This window comes from Perissodus microlepis, chromosome 12 (genome assembly GCF_051167445.1).
Source record: "Perissodus microlepis isolate ML-2025 ecotype Zambia chromosome 12, ASM5116744v1, whole genome shotgun sequence".
Lineage (NCBI taxonomy): Eukaryota > Metazoa > Chordata > Actinopteri > Cichliformes > Cichlidae > Perissodus > Perissodus microlepis.
Genome location: NC_140472.1, coordinates 3,457,827 through 3,478,960, shown reverse-complemented (window position 1 = coordinate 3,478,960; position 21,134 = coordinate 3,457,827). Strand labels below are relative to the sequence as shown.

The window sequence follows — 21,134 nt, the reverse complement described above, 5'->3', positions numbered from 1 at the left end:
CTGCTTCTTTTGCTGCTGGCTCGGCGAATTTTGGTTGGAGAGAGACAAAACCTGCAGCTCAGAATCAGCGCAAAAAGACGTAATCACAGCGCGGACCCGACGCATCAGAATCGCTAAGCTCCGACAGCGTGTCCGTCTACGGGCCGTCGGGTGAGAAAGCCGAGAAAGACAAAGCTGATTCTGATGCGTCGGTTCTGCTCCGTGTTTACGTCTTTGTGTGGAATCCGTGTACCTGCTCTCATCTGCTGTTTGGTTGTTGTTGAAATGGTTTTGTGAGCTTTATTCTGAGAATCTGGTGTTTCTGGCAAAACACAGTTATATTTAAAAGTCGATTCAGGATTTAATGAATTGATATCGCTTTATTCAAGCTACTCACCTCCCACTTCCACCTGTACTTTCAACTGGACCACGGCCAATCAGAGAGGTCCCGCCCCTTACTATCTCTGATTGGTTTAGTCCACGATAGGGGCAAAATGTGTGTCTGTTGTTGACCACAGGGAAGGTTGCAGATTTTTTTTTTTTTTTTGCTACCCGAACAGTTGGTCGCACAGGTGCAACCAAATATTTTTTTTTAGTCGCACCACTGAAAAATTTGGTCGCATTTGCGACCAAATTGGTCGCACTCTAGAGCCCTGCTGTAACGCTGCTGCAGGTGACAGCTTTTAGCGGCAATGTCTTCAGACATGCAGACTTTAATTAACTCCTGCATGTTACTTTAACTGATACATCGTTCTTCATACATGCTCACTGCTGTGCATCATTAAGATATACTTGTCAGCTAACAATCCAAGAATGTTTTATGATGGATGTGCTCATTGGCTATAGTTCAATGTGACTTTACAGCAGATTTGTTTTTCCTGTTATTTGGGTCAGGTAAATGCTGGGAAGTTAGTGATTTAACTCCCGGCACTCCACAGAGTTTGTATTCCAGCTGTGAAATAGCAAACTGAGTTATGGCACACCCATCACTGCCAAACTGCCCTTCAGCAAGACACTGAACTTTAGAACTGACAACTAACTGGGTCAGTGCACTGTGTGCTGAACTTCACTATTTGAAATGTCTAGTGTGGGAAAGGGAAAATTCTAGCAAGAAGCAACTGCACAAGTTTAAAAACAGCAGTAAACAGAAACATTACCAATACAATGTTGCGCTCTTAGCTGATTTTGAGTATTCAGGATTGCTCAGAAAAAGGAGAATCTCAACACTGACAGATTAGCCTGGCATACAGAATAGAAAGCTCCTGTAAGCTGACAATCAGAAGGCATTTCAACATTCAGCGAGACAGATGTGCTGACCACATACATTCTTGATTCAACTCTCTCTAGATCTGTAGCTTCAAATCTTGCAGAAAAACACACTGATTCTGAGTACTGACAGTTTAGTCTACACACAACAACAACAAAAAAAATAAAATGTAATTATACAGTCCCGAACAAAAGTTTAAGACCACTTGAAAATAGTTTGCATGGTTGGATCTTAACAAAGTTCCAAGTAGAGCTTCACCAAACAACAAAAAGAAATGGGACTGAGACAAAACATTTTTTTGAGCATGCAATTTATTGAAAAAAACACTTAAACTCAAGCAGGCTGTTTTACAGCTGATCAAAAGTTTAGGATCACACCTCCAAAAAACCCGTAAACCACCCCCAAAACAGAAATCAAAATTTCAAACATGAACTCAGTAATGAGTAGCTATACTATTGTCCATTTTTGTAAATATCGCTTGCCATCGTTCCCAAAAGGTTCTCATTTGGATTTGGATCAGGGGAGCATGCAGGATGGTCCAAAAGAATGATGTTATTCTCCTGGAAGAAGTCCCTCGTCCTGCGGGCATTGTGTACTGTAGCGTTGTCCTGTTGATAAAGCCAGTCGTTACCACACAGATAACAACCCTCTGTCGTAAGGAATGCTCTCTGCAACATCTGGACATAGCCAGCAGCCGTTTGACGCCCCGGCACTTCCTTCCACTGAAGGAAAAAGCAACCCAGACCATTATGGCTCCCCCTCCACTGTGGCACACAGAAAACATCTCAGGTGGGATCTGCTTGTCATGCCAGTAATGTTGTAAACCATCAGGACCATCAAGGTTGCATTTTTTCTCATGAGAGAATAAAACTTTCTTCCACCTTTCAATGTCCCATGTTTGGTGCTCTCTTGCAAAGTCCAAACGGTCAGTTCTGTGGCGTTTAAGGAGATGAGGCCTTTGAAGATGTTTTTTGTTTTTGAATCTCTTCAGTGTCAGATGCCGTCTGATGGTTACGGGGCTGCAGTCAGCACCAGTAACGGCCTTAATTTGGGTGGAGCATCATCCAGTGTCTTGATGGACAGCCAATTGGATCCTCTGGCTCAGTGCTGGAAAATTCTTTTGGGTCTTCCACTGGACATTTTTGTTCCATAACCCTTAGGATCATTTAAAAAATTCTAAATTATGCTTATGCAGTTCAACAACCCGACCACATTCAAAAAGGGAATGTTTTTTTTCCTTTGCCATCATGACATCATGACAGTGTGACTACCTGATAGAAAATGACAATGAATCCACATTTTTACACAGATTTGGCCTTTTAAAGGCGTGTGGTCTTAAACTTTTGATCAGCTGTAAAACAGCCTGTTTCAGTTTAAGCATTGTTTTCAATAAATTACATGCTCAAAAAATGTTTTGTCTCAGTCCCATTTCTTTTTGTTGCATGTTGAAGCTCTACTTAGAACCTTGTTAAGATCCAACCATACAAAATATGATTTTTTGGCCATTTTTCAAGTGGTCTTAAACTCTTGTTCGGGACTGTATAAATAGGGTCACGCCTCACTCTGCCTTGTTCCCAAACAGTAGCAGCGTCAGTATAATATAGCTGTCAGGTAATTATCAGAGAATGTTGTATGATGGATGTCCTCAATGGCTGTGACTTTATAGCAGATTTGTTTTCCTTGTTATTTGGGTCAGGTGTCATTAGCTGGTTATGGTCCGGTACTATAAATCAAGTTCGACGCACCCCGGATAGTTTTTTAAACTTTAGCTTATTCAGTTAAGATATGTACACACATACACGGGTGTTTTTTATATCAGCGATTTTCTGCTTTAATTAAAACAAAACAACTTAAAAATTGGAAACCAAAAAAAAAAAAAAGGCAGGTGAACAGGCAGGCATAAAGCAGATAAAGGCCCACACTGCTTTTTCTTGTTGATGCTGATAGTAATGGTATTCGTGGGAGCCAGAAGCTGTTTACGATGAAACATTTGAAACATTTGTTTGTGTCTTTCAACATGGTTTGCTTCAAAGAGGTAAAAGACCATATTTATCTCACATTTGTGAGGAAAACTTTTTAAAAAATTATATCATAATCATCAGTGAGTAAGAAATGTGCCCCTGATTGTATTGACTCACGAGCTTGTAGGTGCTCAGATCAGCGGTTCCAGTGTTCATGGATTGAGTGGGCGTGTCTGTGAGAGCACAAAAATATACATCACCTGTAAGAAAACAGATTGTGTGCTATATTTATTGCTGCTCTATGCTTAAGTTCAAAACTGCATATGCTTTGTGGAAGTTGGAGACACCTCTTAGAAAGAACCACAGTTTTCCTCCTTTAGCTCAAATGATGGAGCTTAAGCTCGGTATAACACAGGAAGGATTTCGCTGCCACTCAGTTTCCCAAATCTGATTGAATAAAACCCCAATATGAATAATTTCATGATGTAAATGAACAGGACGCTGGTGCATATGCAGTCAGTCTACATAATAAGTCAGTCTGAATATGCCAGCTTCATTGTTCGCACACATTCCTCGCTGCACAGCACTTTTTCTTAGAGTGACAGTTTTTCACCTATAATTATGCGCACTGCTTCTGCAACACAATGCTAACCTCTATTTTGCCAGATCACTATTATCACTGTTATTACCTTGTTGTCGCTGCTGTGTTTGCGCACCTGCAATGGCATTTTGTCTGTCTGTCTTTGAAATTAGGCCGCGCTGAGACTGGGGATGTACATGGATATGTACAACTGTGATTAAATATGGGTTTTCAGCAAAAAGTTAAGACAGCTCCTGGCTCCATAATTGCAGGTAAAAGAAGAAAAACAAAAACATGAATAAGTGAGACGTTGAAAAGAGGATCATTTTTCAAAAACTAATGTAAATTTATGAGGAAAACAAAGCTGTGAGGTTGATTGTTAAGCTCCTAATCAGAGTAGAGCTTATGTTGCGCTTCTTTTTTTTTGCATTAAAAAATAGTGCAGTGTATCTAGACAAAAAGAAGTGAGGATGAGGTGACAGCTTTTGTGCATTCAACACAATGGACCCATGCAAGTACATTACTGGTTAAATCATCAATATGGCTCCGTACTCAGCTGTCACAACAATTTGATCCAGTCTTGCAAAGTGAATCGGTGGCAAAACTCTCCACATTTTTGGGAGTTAATTTGTGCTTTTATAACATCAAATACTATTCAACATTTTGTCATAATGTACCACTTTGTTCCCAGAAAGCATCTAGTTCTTTAATATAAATGTAAATATGTGACATTATGAGTTTTTCCTTGGAGTACGTATAATTAATTCATTTTATTACATTTTTATTTTGTTTTACCCTAAATTTCCCCAAAAAGTGCCATCACACGCAGGTGAATAATTGATATTTTTCCCCCTGGCTTGCCTTAGATGAGATTAGCAAAATTCTTGCTATAATGAATATTCCTATCATTAGTCATTTCTTCATCTCTGGGTAGTGCACTGAATTTGACCTCCACGTTTGATGTTCTGATGTGTGTCATCCAGTACAAAATCAAATTTAATTCATTGCTTTCTTCTGCTGGAAATTATTAATATCAATCTTGCTGAACTCATGTCCTATCTTTGCTTATGTCATTACCTCTGGCTGAACATACTTTTGTCATTTATTTGATCAAAATCTTTCTGTATAGAATACAGCTTAATTGATTTATACTTCAGTAGATTTTCCAATTAAAGTGACAAATCCAACAAGATAGAAGACATGCTGTAGAGCCACCGAATCATTTAAAAGATTACAATCCCCCCTCAGATCTCCTGTGCTCCTGATTGGGATGAGAAGATGATCACATGAATAAATGAGCAACGTTTGCACATAAGAGTCTAAAAAAGAGAACACCTGCACATTTTTTCTTTACCAATCATGCTTCGTGCACACAGATGAGCTATTGTTCTATATAGATAAAAATAAAGGGAGAAGCCTTTAGTGAATGTACTTGTATAGCTCCTTTTAACAGCAAGGTCATTTGAATTTTATTATATGAGACAAAGGAACAATAACAACACAGGACTGCAGAAAATACATATAAAAGACGTTATATAGCTTACAATATATATATATATATATATATATATATATATATATATATAAAGTTTGATTTGGTACAGTGATGATAAAGAGAAAGTACACGCTGTCAGTTCTGAAGTTTTACATATCAGGAAATAGAATCATTTACCAGGTTGTAACCTTATTTAAATACAACCTCAGATAAATGTTTTTACTTTATCAGTGTCTCACATTGTTGTGGAAGACTTTGGCCCACTCTTCTTTACAATGCTGTTTCAGGTGAGGTTTGCAGACATTCATTTATGGACAGACCTCTTGAGGTCCCACCGCAACATTTCAATCAGGTTGAGGTCTGGACTTTGACTGGGCCAGCACAGTGATACTTTCTTTTTCAGTCATTCTGCTGTTTATTTGCTGCTGTGCTTGTGATCATTGTCTTGTTGCATGACCCAGTTTAGTCCAAGCTTCAGCTGTCAGACAGATGGCCTGACATACAGAGGGGTTCATGTTTGACTCGATTACTGCAAAGTGCCCAGATCCAATATCTGCAAAACAAGCTCAAATCATCACCCCTGCACCAACATGCGGACAGCTGGTGTGACGTATTTGTGCTGGTTTCTTGTGTTTAGTCTTCGCCAAATGTAGCACTTTGCATTGTGGCCAAACGCTGATTTGGATTCGCTCTAGTCTGTCCAGAGGACATTGTTCCAGATGTCTTCTGGTTTGTTCAGATGCAGTTTTGTAAACCTAAGCCATGCCATGCCATGCTATCTATCTATCTATCTATCTATCTATCTATCTATCTATCTATCTATCTATCTATCTATATATATATATATATGTATTTTAGAGAAACAAGACTTTTCTTCTTGCAACCCATCCAAACAAACCCATATGTGTTCAGTCTCCTTATAATTGTACTATGATGAACATTAACATTTCATATACTAATCGAGGCCTGAGGAGGCTGAAATGTAGCACTTGAGTTTTTTGCATAGCATTCATAGCACAGTCTGACCTTGGGTTAAATCTGCTGGGAAAATAGACAACTGTCTTGAATGTTTCCACTTGTAAAAATCTAAGCTCATTGCTGTTGTCTTTCCTCCTTGGCATTGTGTTAACACATCTGAATGCTCCAGACCAGAAAAGTGCCAGAACTTGTGCTTTTATAAAAGTGCTCACACATGCATTTGATCATTATACCTGGCTGCTGCTTACCCTCGTAATCCTTATGGAAGTGATAAGACTGTACTTGATCTGTTTTTTTTAAAATAAATGACACAGTGTAATACGTCATGTTCTGTTGCTCATCTGAGATTGTATTTACCCAAGAACCAGATTATTTTTTAATATATGTAAAATCTTATAATTGAAAGAGGGCGTACTTTATTTTTACAACAACTTTATGATGTCTTGTTTTGCCCTCACATGGGTTACAGCCTTTAAATATATCCTCTTGCTCTTAGCCAAGCTTTTTAATATCTCTGATATTTTCATCTGCCCAAAATAAAAGGTCAGTAAGAGGATAAGAGATTGAAAAAAGAACAGCACTCAACAGTTGCCTTTATGTTGCACGGTAGTGTTGTGACTCTGGAACAAGTTGGCTACAGCTCCTCCTCGATGTCCTTTTCCATTTGCAGAGGCATGAAATGATGGCGTGTAATGGGGCGCGCAGCTACTTCAGCTATACCAACTGCTGGCTAGATGCCAAATTGGAAAAAAGTGAGTCGGTTCAAAAGAGGAGCTGTCTGTGGTATCCTTGGTAACTAAAATTGCTTAACATTTTTTCTCAAAGGTCAGAAGAAAAACGGGAAGAAGTGGAGACTTGGATTCCTCCCCCACATCTGAGACTTCCTTTAAGCTTATTTAGTTTTCAAGGTGTCCTTTGAGAGGGAGAGCGACAGAACCAAAGGGAAGGTGACAAAGATGGAGGGGCTCTTCACCCTGGCTCTCTCTCATCATCATGACAGGGAAAAAAACGGAAAGGAAGACGGATTTGCTGGCACATACTTATTCACCTCCCAGTACCAGACTTCACTCGTTGTATAATAATGAAGAGAAAATGAGTACACTCTTTAATATTTAACGTAACATTTTGGGAGCTCGCATTTGAGACTATTAGTGAGATGCTACTCACAGCTGAAAGTGTATATTTAGGTGGCCAGTAAGCGCAGCACAATGACAAGCATGCACATGTACAAATGTAATTTCCTTTGGAGAGCCAAAAGCCTCTCGAGGCTTTGTAGCTGCATTACAAATCAGGTCGCCATGGCTGCCACCATAAAGGAACTCCATTAAATAATTGACAGGGAGCAGAAAATGGCTAAATGCATAACAAGCAGGCATAAATCCATTCAGGAAAGAAAAGTAGATTGTGTGACAAGATGGAGCGATTTACTAATGTGACAGAGAAGAGAGAATGGTCTCATTTCTAACAAAAAAACACAACATTGAGGTAACTGAGAAAAAGTTTTTGTGGACTGAGGAGCTTCCTAACAGTGCTGGTCCAAATCAAAAGGCTCCATGCATACATAAATTCTGTCTTAACCTCATTATTTTTTACTTACATAATAGTTATTTATAGGTGAGGCTGTGCAGCTGAAACAAATTGAGACCAGTTTGCCTCTGTTACATGAACATTAATTAAAAACAGAAGAAAGACATATGATCTGAACCAAAAATTTATGAGACTGCAAAACAAGTCACTTAACAGCGATCACTTGGAGAGCAAGCACAAGGATCAGAAGGTAATGTCATAACAAATACCGCGATTGTGAAGTTCTAACGCCAGGCAACAAAGTAATCACTAAATTGCTTCTGAGCTGTTAAAATGCAATTGCCATGGTATTAACAAAACAGCAATAACTAAAACATTGCTACAAAGGTAAGCCTATTAGCTGCTTAACACCCAAATGTTGTTAAACAGCTAATAGGCTGCTAGCTATGTCAGCGGTCAGCTAGCATCTATTAGCTAACAGAGGTCACACGTGCCGCAAACTGTCTCATATGTGTATCAAAGTCACAATTATTGCAGACATGCTGAACACGTAATTCTAAATGTTACAAATGATACCAAAAGGAACCAAAAACTGAAAGATAAGGAGGACTTTCTGCTTATTAAACAGCTAAAGGACTAATTGAACCTCGATGCAACCAAACCTTAGATGTAATTTGTCTAACCTCTACCAGAGATTTTAAGTAAATGCGGCACGACAGATAGATTACATGGACATAAGTACAGGGCCACTTAAACATTACACTGACAGGAGCTGTTTAGCCTTGGAAGCTTACAGCATGAAGCTCTTGGTACACAGTTTCTGTGCTGATGTTAATGTGAGACAAGTTACTGAGTCGAGAGAGTTGGACACTTTTACACATTATGCACATTAGCACGAGGCAAGCCCGTTCTGTAACTGTATATGGTCTGTTGCTGAGTTGCTGTGGTCCCTAAACTCTTCCATCCATCCATCCATCTTCTTCCGCTTATCTGGGGCAGATAAGCAGGGGCAGCAGCCTAAGCAGAGAAGCTCAGACCTCCCTCTCCCCAACCACCTCCTCCAGCTTGTCCGGGGGAACACCAGGCGTTCCCAGGCCAGCCGAGAGATATAATCTCTCCAGTGTGTCCTGGGCCTGCTCCGGGGCCTCCTCCCAGTGGGACATGCCCGGAACATCTCACCTAGGAGGCTCCCAGGAGGAATCCTTATTAGATGCCTGAACCACCTAAAATGGCTCCTTTCGATGTGGAGGACCAGCGGCTCTACTCTGAGCCCCTCCCAGATGGCTGAACTTCTCACCTCATCTCTAAGGGAGAGTCCAGCCACCCTTCGGAGGTGCTGATTCTCATTCCCACTGCTTCACACTCGGCTGCGAAGCCCCCTAAATTCTTCAACTTTGTGAAATTACAGCTCACAGTTTATTTGGTTTATCTATTTGCTTGATTTTGTTTAGTATACACCTGATATCAAAGATTAAGAGGTCTGGCCCACTTTTTTCCATATAGTGAAAAACCTGTGCTGTGTGTTGTTCGAAAAAAAAAAAAAAAAAGCTATTTGTATTTTTTTTTTCAAATCAGCTTCTTTACCCAACAGCCAAACAACCAGCAATAGAAATAACTGAGCCATACATAAAATGTCTAGTGTGTGATAGATTGACCAACAAGCCATGATGCACAGAAAGATGTGACTTAGTGCTTGGGAACTAGCCCGAGGAGCAGAAGAGCAGAATAAAGTCCTCTTGGGGCTCCATTGTCAGGATGAAGAGATCAGAAACACTGGCAGGAGGTCGGAGTCGTATGATGTTGTCGGGGTCTGATGGGACAAAGAGTCGGAGGAGCATGGCGAAAACAGAACAGTGTTAAATAATGTGTGTGATGGGAATTGCTTGGTTCAAATAAACTGCAAAGACTGCACTATGGCAGTAGAGTAATGTAACAGTATAGATAAAGGCATGATGTAAGTGGTGCGTTATTGCTTGTGATGCAGCGCTGACCAGAAATAGCAGACAGCAACAACATCAGCGGCAACAGAAAATGGTGGCAGCAGTGGTTTAAATCAAATAACGTGACATGACAGGAGCAGCAGCAGTGAGAGACACACGAGGAAAGACATAAATGGTATTATTGACCTTGAAAATGGTGCTTTAGAAAAAAAAAACGAAAGGAAGTGGAGCTTGTTGGTTATTTGTTATGTAGCCCTAGCGGCAGGTGTTGGTGAATTAGTCGAAACAGTCTGACTTTTATTCATTTATTTTTAAAATTTTACCCAAGTAGGTCCGCTGGACTAGAAATTTGCAACATTTTGCTCTGAAGGCCTTTGAAGAAGTTAAGAGTTACTTTTCCGTACTTTAGTTTTATGTATGTTTTGTTGCCACGTGTTTCTGCATGTAGAGCAACACTGATGTTGGATTTAGGGGCCATGCAGTGCCTCCTACATTATCCACATTTTTGTATGGTCACTGACTCTCACGCCCTCATTATAAAGGGAAGATCATCAAACTGACTTTGACTGAGACTAGCTGGAACACCAGTAAAACTTTAGTTGGGATGCGTATATTCCACCCTTGAGTCTCATTGGTGCACTTTCCTCAGATACTTTAATCCCAGCTGTTTTGTTTTGTCTCCGTTCTGGTTTAACTCAATGCTTTTGTGTTCCAGATTTTTTTTGCCCAGCTTTTTAATTCTCCTTTATTCCTGTACCCTATTATCTACCCCGCTCAGCTCTCTTCTGTTCTCTGCTGTTTTTCCTTTGTTGTCCAAGGACACCCAGCTCTGACTGGGATGGACACAATGACTGTTGGAAGTGGATTTCATTTATCACTGTGGCACTAAGAGCTGCCCATCATCCCTATTGCCGTGAGAGCCCTTAAACCTCCAATAGTGACAGGTGGTGAGTTGTGTAGGAAAGGCCATAAAATATCCACCCAGAGGGTTTACAACAATTAGGAGGAAGTAAAACAGACATAAAGGATTTAAAGTCTGATGAGGGGAAGTGCTTTGTGAAGCTAGGTGTGTCTTGTAAGTATACAGGATGACTCTGTAAATAGGTCACCAATAGAAAATGGTTTTCATTGCTACATAATTAACAAAATAGAACAAATCCAACAGATTTTAAAGGGTCAGGGATGTTATCGGTGAGCACTGAAAACCAGGATTGTTTTGGGACCCCAAAGCAGGTTGAGAATGTTGAGAAGGATTATAGATAACTTTTGTCTCAGATCTGTCCTTGAGCTGTGTTCAGCATGCTCACATTTCCCCGTGGTGCCACATGGATAGTTAAGTGCTTACAGGACAATACAGTAGTAATCAATCTCTGTTAAAATCTCCCTTATTCTGTGGAAGGTGGTTCCAAAATAATATTTTCCAGACTTGCCTACACAGAATAATTCAACTTTATTCCCGCTTTATTCTGTATTTACTGTGCTTTTTCAAAGTTGGCGTTTTAATGATAACATAACTTTGTGCTATAGATAGCAGTACCAGTCACAAGTCTGGACATGGGTGGTACTGTATACACATGTGGGTAACAGTTTGATTGCAGCTGTTGCAATATTATAACATGGGTCAGTGTGGCTACCATGGTATACACCTTTTAATGCAGCTGAACTGGAGAAAAAAAAATGAACGCTAGAGGGGTATAAGTTTAACATTCAGTCAGATTAAAAGAAGTTATATAGACTCACTGACCACTTTATTAGGTACACCTGTTCAATTGCCCCTTAACACAAATATCACAGATACCTATTAGCAACTTGATGCATTTAGGCATCTAGACTTGGTCAAGAGGACCTGCTGAGTTCAAACTGAGCATTAGAATAGGGAAGAAAGGTGATTTAAGTGACTCTGAACATGGCATGGTTGTTGGTGCCAGATGGGCTGGTTCGAGTATTTCAGAAACTGCTGATCTGGTGAGATTTTCCCACACAACTATCTCTAGGGTTCACAGAGAACGGTCCACAAAAGAAAAACTAACCAGCAAGAAAAAGTTCTCAGGGATAAAATGCGTTGTTGTTGCCAGAGTGGTCAGACTGCTTCAAGCTGATAGAAAGGCAACAACAACTCAAATGACCACTTGTTACAATGCAGAAGAGGAATGCAGAACAGCATCTCTGAGGAATGCAGAAGAGCATCTCTGAATGCACAACATGTTGAATCTAGGCTACAGCAACAGAAGAGCCAACACGTTCTCACTCCCAAAGCGTAATATTTTACGCTAGGTGACAAATCGTCAACATATTACACTTCCGGGCACGCAACATGTCCATAAGTGACGAGATCGGAAAAATTAGGAAACATGAGAACTGTTTGGAATCAATCTACACATGTTTGTTCATTTTACTTAAATCACTTTGGAAAACACTATTTAATGTCATTAAATTGCTGGGTAACGCTAGGGATAAGGTTATGGTTAGGGATAAGGTTATGGTTAGGGATAAGGTTATGGTTAGGGATAAGGTTAGGGTTAGGGCTGGAATACATGGCTGGAATGTGTATTACTGCGGGACCATCATTCTACTGGATTTCACCAATAACCCGGCGTGTAGCATAATCACCTTTAAGTCACCTTTCGCGTTCCTCAGGAACACCGCGGGACGTGAAACATCGTTGGGATGTTACTCGAGAGTGAGAATGGGCTGGAAGACCACATTGGGTGCCGCTCCTGTCAGCTAAGAATAGGCTACAACACAGGCTCACCAAAACTGGACAAAAAAAAACAAAGACTGGTAAAACAGTGCCTGGTCTGATGAGTCAACTGAGATGGGGTCCGAATTATATCAACAGTTCAGGCTGGTGGTGATGGTATAATAGTGTAAGGGATGTACTTTAGAACCAACTGAGCATGGTTTAAGTCCTACATCCATCTCTTTAAGACCACAGTGGGCCCAGCTCCTGATGGCTGCTTCCATGAGGATAACGCACCATGTTACAGAGTTCAGATCATCTTAAACTAGTTTCTTGAATATGGCAGTGAGTTCACTCAAATGGCCTCCACTGTCACCAATCCAGCACAGCATCTTTGGCATGCAGTGGAGGTTCACATCATGGATGTGGATGAACTGTGAGATGCAATCATGGTATTATGGAAAAAAAACCTCTGAGGAATGTTTCCAGCACCTTGAAGATTGCAAAGTGTTAGCTTAGATAAGATCAAAATGCAGATTATTGTCAAAATGTTGTGGTCGCAAAGAAACTATTAATGTGTAAAAGTTGTCTAAATGTTTCAGGTTGGACTAAAGCTTCGGTCCAGCATTGCCATCTTGTGTGTGTGTGTGAAATGCAAAAACACAAAACAAAACTGCAGTCACCCCCTCAACACTTTTTTGTCTTATTAGTTTAAGAAAAGGAAAATTAAGGTGTTATGTTTGCTGTCAGTAACTATAAAGTTTGCATAAATTTGGCTTATCAACTTTTTTTTCTCTTAAAAAAAATCATTGCCTTAAGTAGCAATTCCCTCCTCGACACATTGGCTGAAATAAAATAATAGTTATTCACAGACTGGCTGGAGGTAATACACAAATCTGAGGGAAGAAGTGTGTCTGTCCAGGGATGACTCAGTTTAGCTTATGTAAGAGTCTAAATGTGATTAAAGAAACAGCTCTATTATTATTTTACTCACTCATTCTCACCTCACCATGAGCAGAAATCAGGCAAGAGAACAGAACCTGACCTAAACAGGTATAAGTGAGTTAGAACAAAAATGCTTAATTGTGTGTAAAACCCGGAAAAAGACGAAGCTGCTCCTTTGCTTTCTTGTTGAAAATTCACGTCGTGCTCTGTCAGAAGAAAAGCAGCTCAATTTCTGTCTTATGGTGCTTCCTCAAATAGAGCTGAAGCGCTCCTTGAGGACTTGACTCGTTGTCAGATGTCGGAGAAATGTTCCAGAGCTCTCACTGAACACATCCGTTGTGCTTCAGCTGAAGAAAGCTCAGAATAAATAAATGCATGTGTTGAACAACTGTACTCTTTATTTTATTTTTAAATTATCATTATTTTTTATCCAGAGGTCAAACCTTACATTTGTTTAGAGCTAGTCCAGCTCATAATACCTTTATTACAACACGGTGTACTTAACAAATCAATAAGCAAACAAGCTTTTCTACGGTATATCTTGCACACAGCTGACACTCGAGTGGACACTGAACTGTGTTTTCTGAGATCTTCCCATTTTCAGCACTCTCGTTCACTTTAGATAAATGAAACCAAGTGTGAAAGCGGCCAGTACTCACAAAGCAATGAAGCTGCATTTCTCAAAAATCGGTTTGATTTCAGGTGACGTCTGCACCGCTCTGTCCGCTCGCTTAAATCACACGCAGACGAATACAGAGATCTTCCAAAAACGGGCAACACTTAAAATTTTTAAACTCATGTTGACCCCCTCCCTGCACATTTGTGCTTGATATAAGAATTATAAATGGCTTAGTGAAGGGACTTCAGTGGAAAGTTTCTGTGGGAAAAAAGGTATTCTAACAGACACAGAGCTCCAAATTTACCACCCTGTGTCTCAGCCAATGGCTTGGATAAATATTTCACCATGTTTCCCCTCTCAGAAGTAAAAGGTTTGTGAGGTTCTCCTGGAGATGACTGACGACTGTTGCACAAGAGGGCCAGTTACAGTGTTTCAGAGCAGAAAATAGCACACTATATTGTGCTCTATGGGGTAGCCTAGTGGAGGTAATGGAATTCTCCATTAGCTTGGACATTCTGGTTGCCTATGGACAGGTAATTCCTGAGGGCTGCTGTATCTACCAGAGATGTGAATAAAAAAATATATTAAACATCACTGATTGTGTTCAGGTCACACTGTGTTATAGGAGGTGATTATAATCCACTGCCACTGTGTATTTAGCTTGCGCTTTCATCATAATGCAAGGTTCAAATATGGTATGCATTTTGAAAAATGCTCTAGATTTCTATTCAGACTTGCAGATGGTCCAGCAATGTGTAAGTCTTGAGCCACCTCTTGTTTATGTTTTCCTATAAACAGGAAATAGATGCAGCAATTTACTTATAACATGCAAATGGCGAGGCTGTTGCTTGGGAGGTAAAGCAGGTCATCGTTTATTCAGAAGTTTGGTGGGTCGAAGTCTGGCTGCTCCAGTTTTCTTTGGGCGAGATCTTGAACCTGGAGTTCAAGATTGGACTGTGAATGTTTTATAGAAAACACTTATATGAAGTAAAAAGCATGAATGAGACATGTTGTACAAAGTGCATTGAAAGCTTGAGTAGAAAAAGCACTATATAAGAACCCTTTTAAATAACTGGAAATACAGTTCAATTCTAACTTGAAAGTCAATATTTGCTATGACCACCGTTATTCTTCAACACAGTCTGAACTCTCTGGGGAAAGCTTTCTTGTCATTTCTAGTCTTCTGGAATAGTTCTCCAGGCTTCTTGAAGGACATTTAAAGCTCTTCTTTGGATGTTTCTGCCTTTTGTTCCCTTTTCTGTTAAGATGATCAGGCACAGCTTCAGTAACGTCGGGCTCTGGCTTCTAGGGAGGTCAGAAGTGTGTGTGCGTGTTTTTTCTTTTAGTGCATTCACAGTGTGTTTGGAGTCATTGTCATGCTGAAAAAATCGATCTGTTCTTGTGTTATTAAGCATACCTTAGCCTTTCTCAATGCCTCCCTTGCTTAAGAACTGGACAGACATCCTTTCACTCTGACCATTTCTGATGAGGCTTCAGTGAACAGTAGCTGGATCAACTGTAGGGCCACATATATCTCTCAGGTCATGTGTCAGGTCTTTGCTGGGTTTTTTCCTATTTCTTGAAGACATGACTTTCAGATACTGTTCATCTACTGTAGATAGTTTTATAGGCCCTCCATCTCTCCAGTTTGTTGAGATAAACTGCACACCATGGTGAGATATACCAGGTTTTTTGATAATAGCTCATTGGGAATCACCTTGCTGGTGCAAAAATACAATTTTGTGCCTGTCAAACTATGTCTGTCTTTGGCATTTTTTTATAGATTCAGCTAAAGAAACGAGAACATATGATATATTTTTAAGACAATGTGATTTATTTTTAATTTTTAGTAACCAAGTGCATAAAATGCTATTTGGTTCTTGTCTGTCTAGAGACAACACAGGTTTATCCCTTTAGTTAGGTAACTTTTTGATGCTTGAATGAGTGACAGGTCAGTGTTAAGTAGCTTAATAAAAAAACAAAACAAATTCCAATATATTGACTGTAAATTTGTTAAAAAGAAGCCAGTGTCTAAGGAAGCTTGCAAAAAAATAAAAATAAAAATGAAAGTCTGGGTCCTTGGTTCAAGACTTTTGCACATCCCTGTGTATGAAAATAAAATTTCTGTATTTTAATATCAACATTGGATTAAGTGACTGTGTGTAATGTGGGAGACATCCCTTGTAGCGATCCTGCTTGGTTTCTCAGCTCAGTTCTGTGGCGCACTTATGTTTTTTGTCTCACTCTGACAGTGCTCATAATGTGGCAGCGTGTCAGTGCTGGAGACTAACTGTGTTCACCTGGTGAACACAGGAGTTAGTGGAGAGAGGGAGAAAGAACAGTATACTTTTATTTCTGAGCTGAATGCATGTTTCTGCCATATTAACCTATCACTGTTACGTCGTACGCGGCAAAGGGAACTACACGTACATGTTTTTTGCCGCTGTTATTGTTTCTTGTTACCCTGCCTCTCCAGGGTTAGTAAAGTTCAATTTTTAGAATGCAAAAATAAGAATGATTAAACCCACAGATGTTTGCATCAGCTCATTCTGCTGCAAGATATGCAAGAAGCTGTGTAATGAAGTGTTAAAATGCGTGCTCTCTTAGCCAAACCAGCAGTCATTTGTCTCCAGAAGGACGATGAGAGGACTGTGTGTCCAATGAGAGTGTGTCTGGAAACAGCTCTGCCTTCTAAAGGTCTGAAGATGAGTCATGGTGGCAGAGAACTGCCCTCCACCCCCCACTGACAAACAAATATCCCCCCAAATAAGCACCACAAACACCATCTTCATTACTGAGTAATGGATTCAGAGAGGAGTGTTGCATTACTGCGTATCTATTATGAATTCCGTAGAAGCATGGCACGTACTCATCTTGGCTCTGTTTCATACTCATTTGACATTGTTGTCTGTGTGTTTAGTCTCCCCTGTGAAACTTAAGTACATTTTAAGTGAGGGGTGTAAACTACTCAGATTAGTGGAGGGATTAGAAGAATGAACACAAAGTAGTTGTTATATAACGTCCACTGAGGACGGATAACCTGAGCTGAAGGATCTTGGAGTCTGACAGTGTGATGGTGTGCGGCACATGAGTTTACATGGAAACTGAAAAGTTACTGTCTCGTATAACCAATGACAAAAGTAACCTACACCAACGCAACTATCAGTCGCCAGTTGTAGCTGTATCTTTTTCTTTCTTTCTTTAGTGTCGCAGTATTTTCTGCCACCGTCAGCCCACAAGACCTGCCATGGGCGACAACATAATGACACCTGTCTCAGATAAACGACTGATGTTTCATTCGGCGTGGCAGTTCTGATACGAGGCGTGAGGCTTTTTAATGCCGATTAAAAAAAATCTGATCTGGGTTAGATGTCTGTGTGTGTGTTGGTGGTGAGGAAAGGATATAATAAAGCGCTCCTAGCAAAGCGCTAGTTGTAGCCCCGGTGTCCATTCAGAGTCATTCTGATTTAGATCAATACCACTTGCATTATGTGTTGACACTAGTTAATAGGCACCAGTGTGCATCAGAGGTGCTGGACTAGAGAGCATTTTGACATTTTGTATACCTTCACTCAGATGTGTCTACAACCAGCATCTCTTAAAAACGCACTAGAAATGATTTCTGAGGAGTGTTATAATGTTATTTGACAGCCAAGTTTGTTAATGTCCCTACTTAATCTGAAGGTAACAGAAAATGAGTTGCAGATGGCAGCGAGCTCTGTAATATTTGTGACTAGCATAATACTAAGCTGTACAACCACTGGAGAAAATGTTTAAAGATGAAGTCATATTTTAAAACTACACCTGACTTGAACAAGCTGAACTTTTAAAAACCTGTCAATAGAGTAAAGACCAAGTCGAAAAGCACTGAATGTAATTTGACAGTGAATCACAGCGATCCTTAACAAGTTTTTTTTATGTTAGAATTAACAGCAAAGCAGAAATCAGATAAATAGCCTGGAGAGTGGAATATAGAGTTTTCATCAATGACGCATCTGGTGCTGATGAGTGCTGCGGGCGTGCCGCCAAAACATGCTGTGTTGTACACACAGATTTATCATTTTGTGTGAATAGTGGCTATTTTCCCAGTTTTGTACAAATTCGAGCCTTTCACACCTCATTTTGTCCTTATTTTTTTCCCCCTGACACCTCCAGCTGCTATTTGAAACCACTGAGCTGCCTGTTTGATTGATAGCTCGTTCTCTACTTACCAAGCTCAAAGAGCCAAAGAAAAAGTAGCAAATAACCCTCCGGGCAATGACAGCGCTTAAGACCTTTCATTCAGATGTCTGTCTTTGAAATGAGGGGACGTTTCTTTGATGCTACCACACTACAAGCCTAAAAGGGTGGATTGTAAATGATAAATGAATAATAAGATTTTGTTTTTGAGATGACAGAGAGAATATATTAGATGAGGAGTTTAAAACAAGATGTCAATGTGACATCAAATGCTTTTAGTACTTGCTAATGATGCTTCATTTGTCTCCTTTTCTCGCAGGTATCTGGGGATCACACGACCTCTCACCTACCCAGCCCGGCAGAACGGTCAGCTGATGGCCAAGATGATCCTGGGAGTCTGGCTGGTGTCAGCATCCATCACACTGCCGCCTTTCTGTGGCTGGGCCAAAAACGTCCACACAGCCGGTGTGTGCCTCATTAGCCAAGACTTTGGCTACACCATCTATTCCACAGCTGTGGCCTTTTATATCCCTATGCTGGTCATGCTGGTCATGTACTACAAGATCTTCAGGGCAGCTCGCAAGAGCGGCGCCAAGCACCGCTTCACCGACCTTTCACGACGTGAGCGTCTCGAAACAGTGGCTAACGAGGCTCTCCGAATGCAGGGCCTGAAGCCGCCCGGCGTGGCAGAGGAGTGTGCCGCATTGTCCCGCCTGCTGACCCGCGAGCGCAGAAACATCTCCATCTTCAAGCGGGAACAAAAAGCGGCCACGACACTGGGGGTGATTGTGGGCGTCTTCGCCGTGTGCTGGCTGCCCTTCTTTATCCTGTCCACCGCCAGGCCCTTTATCTGCGGAGTGGAATGTAGCTGTGTGCCCATCTGGCTGGAGCGCACGCTCCTGTGGTTAGGTTACGCCAACTCCTTAATGAATCCCTTCATCTACGCCTTCTTCAATCGAGACCTGCGCTCCACTTATCGCGACCTTCTCCGGTGTCGCTATCGCAACATCAACCGTCGGCTTTCCGCCGTGGGTGTACACGAAGCTCTCAAGGTGTAAGGCCGAATGGTTAAAGTCGCTGCTCTTGGACACTCGGTGCTTAAAGGGCGACACATAAACAGCCGGCCTGCAGACAGACACGGCCTAACGGGATAAAAGTCAGTGTTAGTGGCTCGCTGCAGACAGCACAATCACTTCAGTGTGTGAGTCAGTCATTCTATTTTTGGAAAGAAAATCACAGAGCGTACTTGATGGACTATTCAAGTCGACACTGCTTTTGTGCATATGCCTCAATTCCATCCTGTTCCAGATTTATGTTGGAATAATGCCGTAACAAAGGAAACGACATATAAACACAATCAATCATTCTAGGGCTTTCAAAGAGACCATAAGGCAAGCAGATTTCTGTATATTAACAAAATTGATGTTTGATAACAAATAACGTTTGTTTTGTGGCTTTCTGAGCATCTCCCTCTCATCGTGTATCCACGCAAATCCCCGATGATTATTTTTCAAACGGGAGGTAAACACTTTGAGGCATATTACAGGACTGAAAGTTATATCACGCCATCTAAAGTCAGATCCTTCAAGCTGGTCCTCCGACTGAATTTATTTTGAGCACCGTAGATGTCACTCAGTTGTTTAAAATCTGGTGATTCTAAGTAGAACAAAGTGGGGTGGAAAATGCTGATTTAACACAACATAGTGAGAACTTCTCAGTGTTTGAAGGTAGTTTGTTTTGTGTCTGCATGAAACATATTTTCTTACATGCCACTGTATACATAAATCAAAACAGAAGTGGTGGCAGCGGTGTTTCATGGGTGACCCAGACACTGCATCGCACAGAAACCATGATACTGTGGAGCTTTTCACTTTTCTCCAGGCTTACTTGGTAAATGGAGCAAACTAAACGTTTCCACTTTAATAATTAGAATTTCCACATTCTTAAGACTCATTTTCCTCACTGGTTGTTGACAGTGTTTTTATCTCTCTTTTCAATCAGGATGTGTGCCCCACCCAGTTCAGTACATTTCCTTTTTATCTCCTCAGTGACTTGTACGAACCCATGTCCGATATCATCAGTCGAGCAGTGTGTGCTTATTTTCTACCTCGATTTTTTGAAATGCTCTACATTTCCTCCCCCCCCAAAAAGGTGTACTGCTGTATCATTTTGTATCGAAATGCTATTTTTTATTGTGTAAAGTCAATCTGTCTACAGCTGTGTGCGAGCGCTTTGAGTGACCACTCTGTTATTACCTTGAGAAAGAAGTTGCGGAAAGGGGTAAAAGTATTTCATCACTTTGTAAATAAAGAAACACCGAAAATGTCACTGTGGCCTAGATTAGTGTGAAAGCCATTCGTGCAAAGTCAGTGAAGTTCTTGTTCTTTGGACTGAGATTGCAGTGATTTAGGAGACAATCAACATGGGTCTTCTTGCTTTCTAGCCCCCATGGAGCATCCTCAAATGCCTGATGCACCCAGTATGTCATGCATAGAAATAAAGACCAACCTTTAAGCCCATTAGAAGTCTTTGATACATTTGTGACCTTTCTTAAAGCAGTATCGCCAAGACTGTTGGGCTACAGCTAGGATTCTTAAGGATGGTTGCCCCTCCCGTCTGCCCCAGAAATGCCTTTGTGTTAAGTCTGCTTTGAGCAAATGCTTTTATTCAGAGTCTGGGTGACAGCTGTCTGCTTACTCCAAGGGAAAAACAGTGACGAAGAAGAGTAAAGTAGGATGTGTCTTGTCTTGTGGTCAGAAGGTATGTCTCAGTACAGACATATTTGGGTTGTGTTTGTAGAGGAGTGTCACTGTATCACACCACTTCAAATATATTTAACACATAAAGATCAACTTAGAAGACCAACAACATGGCTTTCCAATCATATTATTAAGGCTGACACCAAACAAGCCTTTTTATTTTGTGTGTACATACATATTCCTTCACTCACATACACATACAAACTGTTTCATCAAAATTACTTT

General features: G+C 40.7%; 1 protein-coding gene across 1 annotated transcript in view; it reads left to right on the top strand.

Annotated features, from left to right (window-relative positions):
* The window catches only part of htr7c (5-hydroxytryptamine (serotonin) receptor 7c), a 32,685-nt gene extending 12,016 nt beyond the window's left edge, over positions 1-20,669 (top strand). The window contains exon 2 of the mRNA XM_084946370.1: positions 18,470-20,669. Coding sequence (XP_084802496.1) covers positions 18,470-19,208 — 739 coding nt within the window. The 3' untranslated portion in view covers positions 19,209-20,669. The remainder of the gene's footprint in view (positions 1-18,469) is intronic.
* The last annotated feature ends 465 nt before the right edge of the window (positions 20,670-21,134 follow it).